General features: G+C 39.5%; 2 protein-coding genes across 8 annotated transcripts in view; one reads left to right on the top strand and one right to left on the bottom strand.

Moving 5' to 3' along the window:
• Nucleotides 1–1,581: 1,581 nt before the first annotated feature.
• On the bottom strand, nucleotides 1,582–12,317 carry LOC139449745 (transcription initiation factor TFIID subunit 7-like). The gene is made up of 10 exons (XM_071231269.1): nucleotides 12,209–12,317; nucleotides 11,196–11,327; nucleotides 9,390–9,470; nucleotides 8,694–8,787; nucleotides 7,412–7,470; nucleotides 6,315–6,534; nucleotides 4,985–5,155; nucleotides 3,964–4,073; nucleotides 3,550–3,609; nucleotides 1,582–2,750 (listed from the first exon to the last, which is right to left on the bottom strand). Exons 1-10 carry the CDS (start codon nucleotides 12,290–12,292, stop codon nucleotides 2,718–2,720), a joined length of 1,044 nt encoding a protein of 347 aa, XP_071087370.1. The 5' UTR covers nucleotides 12,293–12,317; the 3' UTR covers nucleotides 1,582–2,717.
• Nucleotides 12,318–14,629: 2,312 nt separating this feature from the next.
• The window catches only part of LOC139449371 (magnesium transporter NIPA2-like), a 48,498-nt gene continuing 43,924 nt past the window's right edge, over nucleotides 14,630–19,203 (top strand). For 3 of the 7 annotated variants that reach the window (XM_071230719.1, XM_071230716.1, XM_071230713.1), the window contains exon 1: nucleotides 15,513–15,710. In XM_071230719.1, coding sequence (XP_071086820.1) covers nucleotides 15,681–15,710 — 30 coding nt within the window. In that variant the 5' untranslated portion in view covers nucleotides 15,513–15,680. Of the gene's footprint in view, nucleotides 14,798–15,512; nucleotides 15,711–17,086; nucleotides 17,114–19,203 lie in introns of those variants that run through there. The other 4 variants (XM_071230721.1, XM_071230714.1, XM_071230717.1 and 1 more) reach the window with 3 other exon arrangements.

Genomic DNA, 19,203 nt, shown 5'->3' with positions numbered 1-19,203 from the left:
AAGAATGTTTTTTGTTCAGGTTTCAAATTTTTAATCGAGAATTTGTCAAAATGTTTCGAAGCGTAGTCGCTAATTTGAAATTAGTGCCGTAAAGCACGAGAAAGCTGCCTTCTGATTGGTCTGATTGGTTCGTGCAAGGTCGGCCTGACGTGACCCGTAATGGGATGTCCTCAGATCTTTGTTTACAGGTAGTGAGGACTAAGATCTGATTTCAATGAGATTGAGTCCAGACTCGATTATTTACAGACAGCCGTCATGTAGCTGTAATATTGCTGCTATATGTGCGGCGTTAAACAACAAAATAAAATGTTTTGTGAGGCCCGTTGCACGTGCTGTCTACCCTTGGGCTTGACTAGGCTTCAGTAATATTCCAGCAATATCATGACGGGACACAAGAAGTGGCCTTCGCACATTGCAACGGATCAGCTCGGGCCTTTCACGTGATGGAAGCATTACCCTATAGGCTACCCCGCCGCTGGTGTATTGCCAGTTAAACATTAACTCATTCGTTGAAGGTTCAAGCTTCAAGGGCCCACTACTTCCTGACGGCACCGTTGCATAGATACTGGTGTTTCTGATGCAGTTAAGGTTATAACGGGGTTGTACTACCGTGTCGGTAGTCTTACAACTGGATAATGGAGTGTTCGTATCATTGTCTGTGCAAACATACCGTTTCCTCGACCTTCAGCTTAAATTAGACGAAAAATGGGCAGACAACTCATGTGTGATGAGGTATTTGCACATACCACATAACGGTTGCATATATGGTTGAGTAACACTTCGTACTTCTTGGATTGTCAGGTGATTTACCTCATGGCTTTTCAACCTGTTTCAACATAAGCAACGCTCCGAGTTTATCCTGCTTTTAGGTGAGGCGAGGTGAAATTACAGTAGCCTCTAAGATTATTGCAATTACGTTGCGACAAGCATGCAGTGTGAGTGTATGGCAGCTTGTACAAGACCAGACTGATACCGATTTATGGTGCTAGCTAGCCCACTGAGATACCATGCCGCAGTTTCACATGAATACCCTACTCAGACTCAGTATACTGACTCCGAGCCGACCAGTCCTTTACCCCTTAATGTAGAGCCCAGGACAGGGTAACAAGAAGTACCATTTTTTTAACACCTTTGGGTATGACGCTGCTGGGGATCGAACCGGACCTTCCGTCCTGCTTTTACCATTTAAGGATGTAAAGTACTCGACACACTCAAACAGTGTGGATTAATGCTGCAGATGAGCCCCCTAGGTTTCGGTTTTCAGAGGTTAACACTTTTGTAACACTGTTTCACTTGTGCTGCCATTTAACCTTATAATGAAGGGGGAAAGACAACTGCAGCTCAGGTCGTTGATGATTACAAGGAGCAGGTCCTGATCTACGATTGATCTCATTCAGGTGGAACCCAACAGGTCCTGAAGTTAAAAGACAACGCCTGTTTGATCTCTTTTTAACCTAACGATCTCAGGCTGGCAAAAATAAACAATTGGTTCTCTGACATTTGAGGATCTGCTGCATAACGTGTCCATGGTAATCGCTGTGACAAAACAAGAGAGTTGGGTCCTATATAGTCACTGTTTATTTACATAATGTACATGATACTTCAATACACAGTCATCCACAGGTCCCATACAACAAGTTACAGTCAACTGCTTTCTTTCTTCCAATATTGTTACTGGCTCTGATATCCAAATCATTGATAACGCTGGAGACTTGACACTAGGACCTGCTCTCAGTTCCTACAGCATTCATCACCACTCGCCCCTTTCTGTAAACTGCAAGAAGACTCGTCCCTATCGATGAATGTTATGTGCAAAGATACGACAAACCAATCAGATTGCACGTATGCTTTCAAGTTCTTCGTCAAAGAATCCCTCAGAAATAATTTTTGATGATATATATGTCTTGCATCTAAAATTATACCTAAGACACAGTTAAATGTGTTTAATCATACTGTATAATTCCACATGTCCAGATGTGCTGAAATATATAAAATATATGGGGAAATATATGTGAACCATTACACAACGAGTTGACAATTGTTTTAGGTATGCCTGTTTGTGCTAAGACGGAGCCCGGTCGGAAAAATGGCCATGAGACACAAGTTGGTCACCAATGTTCCTACACCAGCAGATATAAGGTGGAAAAACCTTGCACTACTTTTTCTAGGATTCATACACTGTACCAATGTGGTAACTCAAACCTGCTTCTTTGTTGTTTAACGCTGCACTTATCTGCAATTTCCCATATGACAGCAGCGTGTAAATAATTTCAACCAGATAATCCAGCAATTGATGCTATGAGCAACGATCCATGTCGTCAGGTACGATGACACACTATAAACCAAACCACCAAGTCTGATCGTCCAATCAATTTGATCTCCTCTTGGTATAACATAGGTTGCTGGGGACCGATTCTGACCCAGAATCCACACAGGGAAGTGGAACCAGGATCAGGGTACAACTAGTCTATGCAACTCTTTGTTAGAAGATTTTCCTCATACCCATATTAAGGAGCACTGGACTCAGGTGTCATGACATTAATTCCCCTGCAAGTGACAGGACTGTGATTGCAGCTTGTTAGTGAATTTCTCCATTTCATCATGACAGACTGTGGCTATCTGGGAGATAGAGGACTGTCAGAGTTATGTCCCTTCTTTCTTCAGCGCCCACAACAGCATTTGGACCAGTCTCTCCTCACTTGTCTCCAAATGACTCATCATTGGTTCAGCATAGATGATAGGATTTCAAACTGAAAAAAAAATTAAAAAATAATTCATAATCAGACATTTTTGTGCAGGCAGGCAGTAGACGAGTCATGGTGCTCTTATCAGTATTTCAGTTACCGTATTCGACATAAAAAGCGCCCCGCTCTAATAAGCGCCCATAGCGATATTTGCTGATATATTTGCTAGTGAACAATCCCAATTAGCCTCCCTTCCAATTGATCAATGTACACATGACCTATTTATTCGTGTATAATACGCACTCGTGTGTAATAAGTACCCTCAATTATGGGCAATTAAATTCTTGAAAAAATATAAACATTTCAGGCCGTCAGCATAAACCACGAAATTTATCTTTCAACTCTGTTTTTTTCACTAAATTTATATTCTAATAAGAGCCCCCTATTTCTAATTTGGGAGCGCCCTGGCCGCTTATTACGTTGAATACAGTATATCACAAGTTTCTGGTTAAAATGAGAAGAAGATGACACATGCTGTGGTCGCTTATCACTTTGGTGATAATGGTGAGTGAGTGAGTGAGTGTTTGAGTATGTTTTTACGCCGCTTTTGGCAATATTCCAGCAATATCACGGCGGGGGACACCAGAAATGGGCTTCACAAATTGTACCTATGTCGGGAATCGAACCCGGGTCTTCGGCGTGACGAGCGAACACTTTAACCACTAGGCTACCCGACCGCCCCGGTGATAATGGTGATGTATGGACAGAGCAAATCTTATTATCAGGGAAGCCTGTGATTCAAACAAACAAGCAGCAGATCCTGGTCTGACCAGTAGCAGCCTCTCTCTCTCTGCTGTGTTGTTACCTCTCTCTCCTTCTGACCCTCCTCCTGCACCAGATGCAGCAGCCCCTCCTGCAGCTTGTCCTGCAACATCATCATCATCATCATCATCATCATCATCATCATCAGATACATTATCAGAGTTTATTCAGGGCTGTGCAGTGGCACCATGGGCAGATTCAATTTTCAAATGGTGCACTTTGAAATTACTGAGGTTTGATTTAATTCCAGTCAAAAAAAACCTGAAGTATCCCATACCAAAACAATGAGAATTTGTTTTGATCGTAACCCAGTTAAAACTCTAAATCATGCACTCACAACTGCAGCATTATGTTAAACATGGTTAGAGCTCTCCTGAAGTGGCTTTGTACTCTGAACTCTGGACTCCCTCAGATATATGAACCCCATGAACTACATAAATCCCCTGCCAGAACTAACCCTCTCCTCGAGTGAATCTGTTTTTGCCAACTGTTCTTCTAGATCTGTCTTCTTCAGCTGAATCTCGGCCAGCTGTTGAGTCAGCTCAGTCAGCTTGCTGCTCAGCTCATCTGGAAGGAAAATGTCATCATTGCAATCATGTATGATTCTTTTTGTGAAGTACAGAGGTGACTGATCAAAACAGCCAAATTTGTGAAAAGTCATCTTCTGGAGGCAAGGGAGTTCACTGACTATAAATGTCCAGTTTCCACCCTTGCCGAACTAGGCTGGAATTATGGAGTTATAGTTTGACTGGACTAACGAGTCTATGTACAGTCATATCAAAATCGAGAAACGAAATCAACATCCGGTCGTAAACTGCCGTGCAGATTTCAGTCGATTGCAGGATTTGCAAAGCATGTGTACCATCAACATAACGTCAACAGATACTTTCCAAATCTTTTCATGTTTTCTATCAAGGTGCTCACATGATTTGACGCAATTCGTGAATTAAGACCCATCCTATTACAACATAGACTTTGATTATTGATCAGATCATCTTCACTGGGTGCCCCCCTTTTTATTTGACGTGATATGAAAGGTGGAATCTGATTGGTCAATAGGAGGGACATAGAAGGGACATAATTCGTAACAGGCACTGGTGGTGCTACGATTAAGACCAGAAATTCCAAGCTAGTGCGGCAAGGAATCTGGACTTTTACAGTTAGTTAACTCTGTTGCCTTCGGAAGATGGTGAAACGTTAACACAACGTCAATTGAGAGCCCAAAGTAATTCAGAGAAATGCAGAGAAACCGATGAACACAGGTATGTATCGGATCCTGGCACATGTAAGAGACACCACTCTGCACTGAAGAAAGAGGCCACAATAAATGAAAATTTGGGTGCAGGTTCTAGGAACCACGCGACTCTAGAAAACCCCATAGCATGAGTGAGTTGTATTTTATGTCTCTTTCAGCATTATTCCAGCTATATCACAGCAGCCTCTCGAATGATGAGATGACACCGGTCCACCCGACTTACTTGTATCGGAGTCCCCCACGTCCATGCTCTCGCTGGTCATCCTGTCGATGCTGGTGAAGCCCACTCTCGGCGTGGACGGCCCATGTGATGTCTCCTCCTCACCGCTGTCCATGATGTTGATGTCACGGTCTTCATCGTCCTCAGAACTGCTCACCTCACCAAAATAGGACGCTGTGGAAAGTCGGAGAAAGTCCACAAGATGACTAAACTGAAGCATCACTTAACTAGATGACAAAATTGTTTCTTATGAAATCATTTTTAACAAAATTATGAATATCCAAATTGGTCTTTAAATGGCAAAATTAGAGTGGAACCTTTTTGGATTTTCATTCAAGAATGTGTAGTTGTCAAAATCAGGGCCTGTGATCACAATTGACTTGTATACAAAACAAAACTTGTTGAAACATATCAATAATTGGATAACAATGCAGTATACTGACATCTTCCACCATTTTGGCAAGGGACGTGCACACGCCTCTTCCTCAGTTTCCAAGTTTTAAAGACTTAATACTCATATAAAGGGATAGGGGGCTTTCCCCACACAATGACTTCAATTAAATGCTTTCGTAAGTAAATGAAATATTTCATTACCAAAGTTAATCCAAAGTACGAGTTTGTTAAAATTTGACTCCAATGGATGTCACTGATGAGGATGCTGCACGCCATTATGGAACTTCTATTTCCGAGTAACTTTTTTTATATTGATGTCCAATTCTCGATTTTTGTGGATTGCTTTGATATTCAATTTTGAGGTTTAATCATATTACTTTCAGCTTTATTGCCCTATTTTTCAAACAAAGACACTTTCGCTTGTGGCTATATTAACGGCTTCAAACAAACATGGTGGAGAGGCTTTCGGTAGAATGCATGTGTACCAATATTTGTCATACCAGTACTACCAACTGCAATCGCGTGTGTAAGGTCTTCTAGCACTATCTGCACTATTTCAGGCATACCGTATTCAACGTAATAAGCGCCCCGCTCTAATAAGCGCCCATGGTGAGATTTGCTAATATATTGGCTAGTGAACAATCCCAATTAGCACCCCTTCCGACCCCTATTCGCACATAATACGCACTCGTGTGTTATATGCACCCTTTATTATTTATTAAATTCTGGAAAAATATATCCATCGAATATAAACATTTCAGGCTGTCAGCTTAAGCCATGAAATTTATCTTTCAACTCGTTTTTTTTTTCTCACAAAAATAATATGCTAATAAGAGCCCCCTATTTCTAGTTTAGAGAGTGCCCCGGGGGCTTATTACGTCGAATACGGTATTACAGTTAAGGCAACTGAATGCACAGGTGATCTGCATGTGGAACATACCAGGATCCAGGGACACACTGGTGTCACCTCTCTTCATCTGTGATTCATCCTTGTGGAAACTGCCACTGGCCTCAATGACCTGGCCTTGACCTTGGCTGTTGTTGTCTTGGGTGTTGGACTTGTCCTCCTCTGTGATCACCTCCCACTGGACGTCGATGGCCTCGGCATCGTAGCGGAACAAGCGCTTCACTTCCTTCTCTGTCTCGGGCTGGTCTATGTGCTGGAAGTTGGAGTGAGTTGGTGAGTAAATGGTATCTTACATTATGAAGTCAATTATATTTTGGCTCTACAACCAACAAAAGATAGGGGAACGAGAGTTTCACAAAAAGACTGCACTAGAATGAGTTGCTGTTGAGGGCATTTGAAATTTTCAAACTGAAAAGTTCACTTTGTTGCTGCTATAGGGGCATGATTTGAGGTGAAAAAAGTTTTAACATCGCGCTTAATATTATTGCACTTACCGTATTTGACGTAATAAGCGCCCAGGGCGCTATCAAAATTAGAAATAGGGGGCTCTTATTAGAATGCTATTTTGGTAAAAAAAAAAGAGTTGAAAGATATATTTCTTGGTTTATGCTGACAGCCTGAAATATTTATGTACGACAGATATATTTTTCCAGAATTAAATGCCCATAATAAAGGGTGCATATAACACACGAGTGCGTATTATACGCGAATAAATAAGTCTTAAGTACATTGATGAATCTGAAGGGGTGCTAATTGGGATTGTTCACTAGCCAATATCTTAGCAAATGTGGCCGTGGTCGCTTATTAAAGCGGGACGCTTATTACCTCGAATACGGTATATATAGATAGGTGCATGTATGTGTGTGTATATGTGTGTGCTGCGGTTGCTTGAACTAGTCCCACTAATGCTGGTCTTTTAGTGCTGAGATATCTTGACACAGTTTAACACGAATACCCCACTCAGAGACAGTATACTGACTCCAAGCTGACCAGTCCTTGTTTTCGCCCCTTAATGCTGACCAGAGTAACAAGAGGTACCATCTTTTAACGTCCTTTTGCATGTCTTACCACAAGCATGATGTACTGGGGACGTATTCTGACCTAATCCACGAGGACTGATGACCACCTACCTTTTTCCTCAAAGTTTTCCTGAATCTTCTTTTCTTCACATTCTTGAGAGGTGGTGTAACTGAGGGGAAAACAATGATTAGCAGAATCAGTGAGTCTGTTTGGATTAACACTGCCTCTAACAGTATTCCAGATACATCTCGGCATGTCAGCTTGTTGTGGGAGGAACGCCTGTGAAGATATGGGCCCACTTGCACAAAGCGATGTAAGTGCTAAGATGATCGTAACTCCCATACTTAAACATAGGCTTACAATAGTCGTAGCACTAAGATCGCTTTGTGCAAGTGGGCCCTGGTCTGGGCTGAACCTTCCCCACCTAATATAAGTCTAAAATTTAAGAGTGGATGATCTTGCCAGAGGTGGGGAAGAACTGGCCAAGGATATTCCTTGGGAAGGCTTACAACAAATTGTTAGGGGTGAGTGGGGTACGTCTCAAAATTCTTGGAAATAGGAAGAATGTAAATACATAGAACCTTTGAAATGCTCCCTAACTTACTGCCAGTCAAAAAAGGTAAGTATGTGACAGTAGGGAGAACTTACTTCAAGGCAAGGGAGGTAAGAATGTTACAGTAGGGAGATTTTACTGTATATGAAGGGAGGTAAGCATGTGACAGTATGTAGAACTTACGACCAGTCAAGGGAGGTAAGTACTAAGTATATGACAGTATGTAGAACTTACGACCAGTCAAGAGAGGTAAGTACTAAGCATACGACAGTAGGGAGAACTTACGACCAGTCAAGGGAGGTAAGTACTAAGCATACGACAGTAGGGAGAACTTACGACCAGTCAAGTGAGGTAAGTACTGAGTATACGACAGTAGGGAGAACATACGACCAGTGAAGGGAGGTAAGCATGTGACAGTAGGGTGAACTTACGACCAGTCAAGTGAGGTAAGTACTAAGCATACGACAGTAGGGAGAACTTACGACCAGTCAAGGGAGGTAAGTACTAAGCATATGACAGTAGGGAGAACTTACGACCAGTCAAGAGAGGTAAGTACTAAGTATATGACAGTAGGGAGAACTTACGACCAGTCAAGGGAGGTAAGTACTAAGTATACGACAGTAGGGAGAACTTACAACCAGTCAAGGGAGGTAAGTACTGAGTATACGACAGTAGGGAGAACTTACGACCAGTCAAGAGAGGTAAGTACTAAGTATATGACAGTAGGGAGAACTTACGACCATTCAAGGGAGGTAAGTACTAAGTATACAACAGTAGGGAGAACTTACGACCAGTGAAGGGAGGTGAGTACTAAGCATATGAGAGTAGGGAGAACTTACTGCCGTGATTCCAGGCATATTTCTTATCCTTGTCCTTCTTCTTCGGACTTTCTTCTTCCTGTGGCGTTTCCTCATCATACGTACAGATCATCATCTGAACAGAACCACAGATAACATATGTTGTCACTGTCTACATATGGAGTTCCACAGCAGTCAGCAGTATTCAAGCTGTATCCAGTGGCCTACACTTAACCGTATTGGAGCAAAGCAATGATCCATGCCATCGACCAACAGTAAGACACCGTCAGCCAGATCTCACTGTATTTGTTTGTTTGTTGTTTAACGCCGAAATCAGCAATATTCAAGCTATATGATAGCAGTCTGTAAATAATGGAGTCTGGACCAGACAATCCAGTGATTGACATCATGAGCATCGATCCACGCAATTGGGATGCGATGACATGCATCAACCAAGTCAGGGAGTCTGACCACCCGATCCTGTTAGTCACCGCTTATGACAAGCATAGTCGCCTTTTACAGCAAGCATGGGTTGCTGAAGACCTATTCTACCGTTCTATTCGGCGTTAAACAACAAAACAACAAACCAACCAACATACCAGTATTTAAATATTAATCTCAATCAAAATACATCCTTTGCTGCATGGCATCTTTACATTATTTAAAAAACAATTGTAACAATTATTTAACATTTAGCTGAATGTCCAGCTTTTTCAACATGAACCCTTCAACATGTACCTGACAGATATCTGCAGTTTTGTAGAAGGTCTTCTTGTCCACAGTCTTCAAGGATTCAATGATGCACGGCAAGTCAACAAGCTGCAACATCCATGAATGTGTACCCTCAGTATCAGATGTGTGTGTATATATATACAAAAGAAACGATAACGATAGAAACATACTGAGAAGTATGTACCTTAAGAAGAGATGTTTCCAATTTGTACCACTTAATGACAAAACTAACATTCAGTCCAGTGTTACCACAGAGTGTCCTTATTTTTATCACGATATGCTGCACGTGACTTCCAAACTTTACACCCTAATCCTGCACGAGACAAATGGTGCATCTCAGGTCATGGATCTATGACGTCACATAACATTCCAGTATGTTCGTCTGTGCATCGAAACAATCTAATATCTCTTGAATATGAATAAGTCTTTATAAAGTAACCAACACGGATGGTATTTATGATCTTTTATAAAAAAACGTTTCAGATTCTGCCAGGGGGAGAAAAATCTGTGCATTCAGTAACCATGGTAACCTCATGCCAATGTGGTTACAAGTGAGCATGACATTGGCACTGATAAACTAAGGATCATAATAGGTGTGAATAGGTTCCTGACACAGCTAAGGGATGCAACTCTGCATGTGAGTTGCATCCCTTAGTCTACTGGGTCACCTGTGCCCCCCATTTGAAAGAAACAACTGATCAAATAGTTATCTAGATCTACGTTAAACATAAACTGTTAAGCAATCAGTCTATCCAAAGGCTGAGTTAGTGAGTGAGCTTCACGTCACTTTCAATCTCATTAAAATCAGATTTTAGTTCTCGCTATCGCTAAACAAAGATCTGAGGACATCCCATTATGGGTCACGTCAGAACGACCTTACATCCAACCAATCAGAGTGACTGACAGAATGTGCTTTCTGATCATGCAACCTCAAAATATTTAACAGAGGGTATTCCAAACGACTGTTAGGGGTTTAATCATTATATCAATACAATCTAGGCCATCTGTAAGCCATTCCTGAATGTTCTTTTTATCAGTTTTAACATTTTTAACCGAGAATACGTCAAAATATCTTTCGAAGCCAAGTCACCAGTTTGAAACTAGTGTCATAAAGCTCGAGAAAGCTGCCTTTTGATTTGCTAATGTTGATTTCTTGTCAGTCATTTCATTGATAGGTCAAAGTTCGCGAGAGGTCGTTCTGACATGACCCGTAATGGGATGTCCTCAGGTCTTTGTTTAGCGGTAGCGAAAACTAAGATCTGATTTTCATGAGATTGCGTCGCCTTCAACCACTAGGCTACCACACCTATCAAAAGAGAAAGACTGGAATATATATTCTCCTCAACACAACCAACCCATGTCAGATTTTGCCTTGTTCAAATAACTGAAGGAAATCTTTAAACAAATAATGGCCAAATCCTTCTTATCTTGAAAAGGTAGTTATTGAGCCCCCACTCTGGGTGCTGCATAATCAAAAAACAAGGCTAACTCGTTATTTTTGGCACACAGGCATTTTCTTCAGAATCAGAAATTCATTACATGTTCTGGCAGGAGACACAGCTGGTCAAATGTAAATACAACAGCTCATTTTTGACCAGTGGTTTATGTAAAAGTTTGGTAGAAAACAATCAGTTCCTCTGGATTTCCTCTCTAGATTAGTGGTCGTGTGCAAACCTGTACTCAGGTCACATAACTTAAGATCATCCAGAACAAAAATAATGGTTGTGTAGTCGGATCGACCTTTTTTTAACAAAACCCCCATATTTCATAAGAATCATACATAAAAAACAATAAATAATATGTCTGCTGTACCTTGGCATTAAAAATATCTCCTCCATATCGGACACGACATGTCCTCATATCATGCTGCAGTTCAATACCAATCTTGTCCTTTAGAGCCATAGACCCAGACTGTACGTCCCGCCGTAGAGCAATCGCTGGCCCCTACACAAAACAATAATGTTAGACATGCATTAGGTTCAACATACCTTTGTTGAATAATACAGTGATATGACATCAGGTAATGAGACTAGTGTTTGTTTGTTTGTTGTTTAACGCCACTCTCAGCAATATTCCAGCTATATGACGGTGGTCTGTCAATAATCGAGTCTGGACAAGACAATCCAGTGATTGACATCATGTGCATCGATCTACGCAATTGGGATACGAACACATGCACGGACCAAGTCACCAAGCCTGACTGACCGATCCCTTTTTGTTGCCTGTTTCGACAAGCGTGGTCGCTTGTTACGACAAGCATGGATAGCTGAAGAGCTATTCTGACCCTGATCTGCAAGAGTGAGTCAGTGACTCTGATTATACACTGTTTTTAGCAATATTCCAGAAATTTCATGGCAGGGGACACCTGAGTGGCTACAATGAGATGACATCACAGTTTAAAGGACGTCTTGGCACTAACATTCACCCTTGTCATAAGTAATATCATATTCAAAATGGGAATTTATTCCTGCTTTTTAATATTTAACGCAGTATGTTTGATTACTTGAATTTTCTTTCTCATCACTTCATACATGTCATAGATCGACTTGTTAATGAGGTCAAGATAATGTTCACAGCCTAAGCTCAATCCTGTAGCTATTGATGTGTGGTAAAACAACTTCCCTGTAGTGAGAAAAGGATTACCCTAATCATATTAAGACACTGTATACCCATCGAAACATTATCATGCTAACCACAGGCTCTACACCATTTCAATTGTTTGGGATTTTATCATTAACCTTTCAGCAAAATCTGTTCATAACTATGAATAACTCATTAATATTACAGCCTATATACGTGGGTGACAATGTGAAAAAGATCATTACTGGTGGTAATCTCAATATAAACTGTTGTTCGAGTTCAAAAGGCTCGTTTCCTTCCCTTTTCTTGGGTGGCGGTTTGCCACTCATCTTTCTGTTTACAGTTATGTCTGCAGGTACTTGTGCACTACGTCATAAATGCTATTTTTGATACTATTAGACGTACGACTATGTTTATATGTTACATTTACCCTTATTTCATTTTAACATTCGTAAGGTAAAATTTGGATTGAGAACACTCTATAAGAGAAACAGCCACTGCTAGCGTCATATATCTCCCGCAAGTCATCTATTATAATTATTTACGGGTTTTATTGCTTATAAACATTTATTATTTCTAAGTGTTTTCATGAAACAATTGTTGGTCGTTTTAAAGAAGAAGTGACACTTTAGTGCTTTAAGTGAAAGTCAAAGGGACACTTGCATTCCCAGGATGGCCTACTCGGATATTTGTTTTGTGTATTGGAATTAGTTAATTAACTCGACTGGAGCAAAAAAAAACTATTCTAAAAAATTGCCATTGTTGTCTTTATTTTATTATATTTTTAGGGGCGGTCGGGTAGCCTAGTGGTTAAAGCGTTCGCTCGTCACGCCGAAGACCCGGGTTCGATTCTCGACATTGGTACAATGTGTGAAGCTCATTTCTGGTGTCCCCCGACGTGATATTGCTGGAATATTGCTAAAAGCGGCGTAAAACCATACTCACTCACTCACTATTATATTTTCATATTGAAATGTTGGACAGACAGTCCTAAAAAAAAAAAAGAAACGCCTTACGCATCCATTGCACCATCCTCGATTGTCCAGAGTGTTTTATCTCGAGTCTGTTCTGGTAAATACCCTGGACCCATTTGTAACCACAGATCCGCGAGTACAACTCCAATTACATGATGCTAAAGATAACCATTCAGTTATTGGACCCGTGAAAATCTGATTTAAGAAATCCCGCCGCAAGTAATGACTGGGACAGATCTCGATGTTATCATGAAAAGATCATGTTTGGTTCTAATATTCCAATATTGTTTGTACAAAATATTAAAATATCATTGGGTATGTTTCCAATTATGACAAATAAATGATTCACGGATCTCTTTATCATAATTATTACTATTATTGTTGTTGTTATCATTATTATCATTATGATGGTTATTATTATTATCGTTGTTATCATCATCATCATCACCATCATCATTATTATTATTATTGTTATTATTATTATTACCATAATCATTATCACCATCATCATCATCATCACCGTAACATTGCATAAATGTGGTCAACAGAAATTGCACGTGAAGCAGCGCCAAAAAGTGTTTTTGAACCCCTTTATCTATATGTTGTTTATTTTCAGATTTACAATATGACGATTGCTGATTAAAGGGGGATGAAGGAGTAAGCCTGTACTCGGAAACCTTGTATTCCTCATAATAAAGTGGGGCGATGGGGTAACCTAATGGTGAAAGCGTTCGCTCGTCACGACGAAGACCCGGGCTCGATTCCCATCATGGGTACATGGGTACACTGTGTGAAGCCCATTTCTGGTGCACCCCGCCGCGATATTGCTGGAATATTGCTTAAAGCGGCGTAAAACCATACCCACTCATAATAACGTGATGCGGTGGGGTAGCCTTGCGGTTAAATCGTTCGCTAGTCACGCGGAAGGCCACGGTTCGATCCCCTCCTTCCATGGGTACATTGTGTGAAGCCCGTTTCTGAAATATTGCTAAGAGCGGCGTAAAATCCAATTCACACACTCATAATAAAGAAGCTGCATAACTGCTGAGTGCACAGTTAAACAAACCCACACACACGCCTCCGACATAAACATAAAGATGTTTCGGCAATTGTATGTGTATTAGCATGAATTTGTGCGGGTGTGTATTGCAAAGTGTAGGTGAGGCTCGAATACAACAAACAATTGGAGAATTCGTTAAAGCATTAAAACTTTATACGGAAACACTTATTTCTCTGAATTAACATTTTCAATGGTCTGTTTTGACTAGAAACTCGGGACAATTTTTTTTTCACATTGTCTCTCCTGTCTGGTAGTATTGGTTTGTACCCGATGCAGATATACAGTAATGCATTCTGGAATTGAAAAGTACAGAATCGAGTCATTATTTGAGGCGTTCTCGACATGTCTCGGCAATAAATTGCAAAAAAATATTCAACTTCAGATTAGGCTTCACAGCATGACCGTCTCCATTTTCTGACAAACTAATTAAACCATTTCGCTGTAAATGTTTTGCTTTTATAAAAAATAAATAAATAAATTAACCGCAAACTTGACTTTCAAATGATTGTTTCATATACTTTTCTTTGTCGAAATTCATAAACAAGCGACGACGTCTATTACAAAAATAGCGGTAACACAAATAGTATTTGACTATGTTGTTTACATCGTCATCACTTTCTGTGTATCTCGAGATGCTTGATTGACTCATGCAACAACTTCATCAACAGTCAGTAAATTAAGTCATATAGTAAAAGGACCGTTCTTGGTCCACCCACTGTCAATCTACTGCCACATAGAGACTAAGTCACATACATTCATCCCATCCAAGTATCTAAAATGGCGGTAATAACGTATGTGTGGTAAGTTGATTCACATGTTCTACTTGCACGCTATCACGAAATTAGGAAACACCACATATTGATTGTGCTTCCGTGACTCGGAACATGACACGTAACAAAAGTCCCATTATAAATCTGTAATAATTCAAACGCCAATGTCGGTCCGTTCAGCAGCGCACACACTGGGGCCATCAGTGTAAATTTCGTTGCGCAACCCAGGTTGATTCTCTTCAAGGAAAATGTATCGTTCCTTTTTACACGTCACTGATTCTGTTGACATTGTGACGGGTTAGGCCTAATATAAATATAAGATGACGCCAGTATTCGGTCACGACTGGAGTGACATAACAGGATTTCTTTTGCCATAGATAATGGCACATGTATACCAGCCAACTACCGTTTTGCTTCGCCTTTGATGAACATACAAGCTTAGCATGCTTAGGTAATACACCTGTTCTATTTTTAGCAGGAATCATTGAAGCATGACCATGGACTAGACAGGTTGTGTTGTTATGGACCAAAGCTTTTGTGTGTGATAGCCAAATGATATATTAATGTGAAGATAGCTCAGATTTTGATAATATGTATATGCCTATAGATCTGGAACATTATGTCAACATGGATACTGATTTTGTCACTTCACACGGAACTTGCTATGTTTACATTATAGCCTATTAACATGATAAGACCTGATTGATGGCTTTAGAGGTTGCCAAGCTACCGGTGTAAACAAGCCAAACTACAGTCTTAATGGCTGACACCAGGAAAATGGCTAGGTCACAAGGGGTATCATTAGCTCACTACCAAACTGAAGGAATTTGTGGTGAATTGTGATGTTATTTCTGTGAAAGGTGTTTACAGTTTTACAAGGAGTCGTCTTTGTAAACATGGAGAGCGGGTTCTAATGTTTCCACTGGCTATAAGATCTGAGAAGGTAGGGTTTGAAATGTCTTTGTGAATCTCACTATTACAATGTCATCAGTTGTCTTATACTGTGTCACTGTCAGAAAAATAACTGCCTGTCCTTTTAAACAATGGTGAAGTATCTAGTTATAGATACATGTATCTGTATTCTCCAAGAGAGTTACTGTCATGAAAAAATATTTGTTATGTAAGCTGGACTTTGTTTACGATAATGTGTTCTTGTTATTTGAGTACACTGAGGTGATGATTTCATCGGATGTAGTCCTGTATTATACTTACTTGTAACTTCTATGATTTGATTACAAAGAGTATTTGTGATTAATCAACGATATTTTGATGCTGCTCTGCTCTTTGCAGTAAGCATGCTGAATTGAATGGACATATTTACTATCTCCTTACTTGCTTCTCTGCAGTGTTGGCATTGCCAGTCTTTTGTACAGAAGCCTTTTAGGGCCATTTGTTTTTTAAATTCTTTTTCGATACTATCTTGAAGTTTCAAGATAGTATCGAAAAAGAAAAAAAATGGCCCTAAAAGGCTTCCATACTTTTGATTAATTTTAGTCATTTATCATTCTGTGCCCATTGGAACAGCTGTTGGATAGTGTTTTAATAAGTAATAGTGCTAGTGTTTTAAACATTGATACATAATCAGGATATTCATAGGATTCATTCTATGTTTATTTAAATTAATTAACATCTAAATTAGTTTATATGATTATCATAATTATGATAAAATCAAGGTGATGCTTGTACCAAAACAATAAAAAATAATTATTTTTCAGGTGAACAATGCCTGGGTGTTATTTCTTTAATATTTTTTTTATGTTATTAGCATAGAATGAAAATAATAATAATAATAATCATGTTGTTGATTATCATGAGAAAAGGCGTAGCATAATCTGTTCTGTGATATCAAACGTAACCGATGAATAGTGGTTATTTTATATGAAATATTACATGATTACATTATCTTCATAAGTATAGACACTACTTCATTCAACATTGATTTGAAACCTGAAGAGTAACAGTTTAGAGACATTCAATGTAAAATGTTGAAAAACAAAGGACATTATTATACTACTCAAAAATAGTTAAAGATCACCCAGTTCTTTCATATTACTATAGTTAAATTGTCATGCCCTGACAGATTAACTATAATAAAATGAAAGAATTACCGTATTCGTTGTAATAAGCCACCCGCTCTAATAAGCGCCCGTGGCGATATTTGCTAATATATTGGCTTGTGAACAATTAGCACCCTTTCCAATTGATCAATGTACACAAGACTTATTTATTTGTGTATAATACGCACTCGTGTGTTATATGCACCCTTAATTATGGGCAATTAAATCTAGAAAATATATACAGATACATTTTCTTATTCAGCCTATGTGGGTTCCCCCGATCTGAGGGGTAAGACTTTTTGTATTCGTCTACTAACAATTTTATGAATATTTCTACTTTTTCCTTTTTCCTGATCTTGTTTCTACGAATTTACAAGTTGAAAATGTAATGTGGTGAAAGGGACTTTGGAGTTCTGTCATTAAAATGTGTAAACCCTTAATTCTTTACTAAACATTAGGATCTGTGAAGATCGGGGTAGACTAGGTCTTCAGCAACCCATACTTGCCGTAAAAGGTGACTATGCTTGTTGTAAGAGGCGACTAACGGGATCGGGTGGTCAGACTCGCTGACTTGATTGATGCATGTCATCGTATCCCAAATGCATGGATCGATGCTCATGATGTCAATCACTGGATTGTCTGGTCCAGACTCCATTATTTACAGACCGCCGCCATATAGCTGGAATATTGCTGAGTACGGTGAACAACAAACAAACAACCAAACTTAACATTAGGATGATTAATTTATTCTTCTCTTACCATTGGGATAATTATGGCCTGGTGAATTTCATTCTAATCTTTAATACATCCTTCAGGCATGGAGACAATTTCAGCCCACCCAAAACAATTTGAAACTTAAAGTCTTGAATAAGAAGATCACATAGAAAGTGTCAAATTAAGTAAGGATTGTAAAGAATGATTTATGTTTCAGATGGCATGTGTCTTTGGGTTATGAACATAAAATGAAATGCGCTCTCCATTTAAAATGGAAGCCTGAGACATCTACAAGTGGATCTGTGAAGGCAAATATTTATTTATTAATGTCAGTGTAGCCCATGGGAACAGGACACAGGCTGGTTATCAGATAGAATCAGATCAGGATTAATTATTAATTGTTATTTCCAAGTAGAGACAGATTTTTTTCGTGACCTTACAAACATAAGTTTGTATCTTGAATGCTTCCTGTACATTTACATGGTGGAATGACTCTTTGAAGCAATTGAAGCTAACAGTTATAGTACTCTAGTCCTTATAGTGACACATAGCAAATCCCGTCAAAATGACAAATTTCTACTAGTGCTTATGATACCTTAACTTTTGGACAGTTTGTCAAAGACTAGTGCTAATTTCTAACGCCGCTTTATGATCGGGGTTATGGAAGCCCATTCACCTAAGACTACCCTTTTGAAAGTCAGACATCCAGAGCTCCAGATAAGCTTTTGGTGTTGTGGGTATTTTACCCATACATTTTAAAATCATTGGGTATCAGTAATTCTACCTGCGTATTCAAATTTCTGTTACCCACTAGTTTTTACACATGTGGGTATTTAAGTTAAATATTTAAAAACACTATTCATCTAGTCCCTGTAAACTGGTGTCGTGTGGGTTCGAGAGCTTTATAGGACTCAAAAATACCACGATACTTCCAGAAGAAAGTGTGATGGCAAATGATCATGATGTAACTGTCATCGTGGAGTTTGGCAAGGTTGACGGAATGCCCCTTTATAATTTCAAAATAAGTTGCTGATTTGCTAATCGAATACGCAGGGTTACTTCACAATATTTTGATGATACGCACAAGTTTTATTTTTGTAGCGTATCTGTAATGTTCGTTGCGTATTTGATACGCTTGGATTATATTTTACTGTGTATTTCTGCATTTCTGATGCGTATTTCACGCAGATACGCAGCTTATCTGGAGCTCTGGACATCTATGATTAAGCTGACATGCCTTGATATAACTGGGATACTGTTAAAAGTGGTGTTAAACCCAACTCATTCATTTTCTTATAGTCAAGTCTGGACCAGACAAACCAGTGATTGACACTATGAGCATCGATACACCCTCATTTTTCCAGGGGTGGTGGGGTAGCCTAGTGTTAAAGCGTTTGCTCGACACACCGAACCCCCAGGTTGATTCCCCACATGGGTACAATGTGTGAAGCCCATTTTCTGGTGTCCCCTGCCGTGATATTGCTGGAATATTGCTAGAAGCGGCGTAAACCCATACTCACTCACTTTCCTTTTTTCTGCGCTTGTATTTGATAATCTAAGAAAATCTGTAATTTTATTGATAGGATTATATTATGTATCCTATGTTTAAATTGAGAACCTTTGAACAAACAATTGTTTTCATTCTTTATCAAATTTGATGACTGC

This window comes from Haliotis cracherodii, unplaced genomic scaffold (assembly GCF_022045235.1).
Source record: "Haliotis cracherodii isolate W230 unplaced genomic scaffold, xgHalCrac1.p SCAF_8, whole genome shotgun sequence".
Taxonomy (NCBI): Eukaryota; Metazoa; Mollusca; class Gastropoda; order Lepetellida; family Haliotidae; genus Haliotis; species Haliotis cracherodii.
Note: the sequence above shows the minus strand (reverse complement) of the source record. Positions and strands in the feature narration are given on the sequence as shown.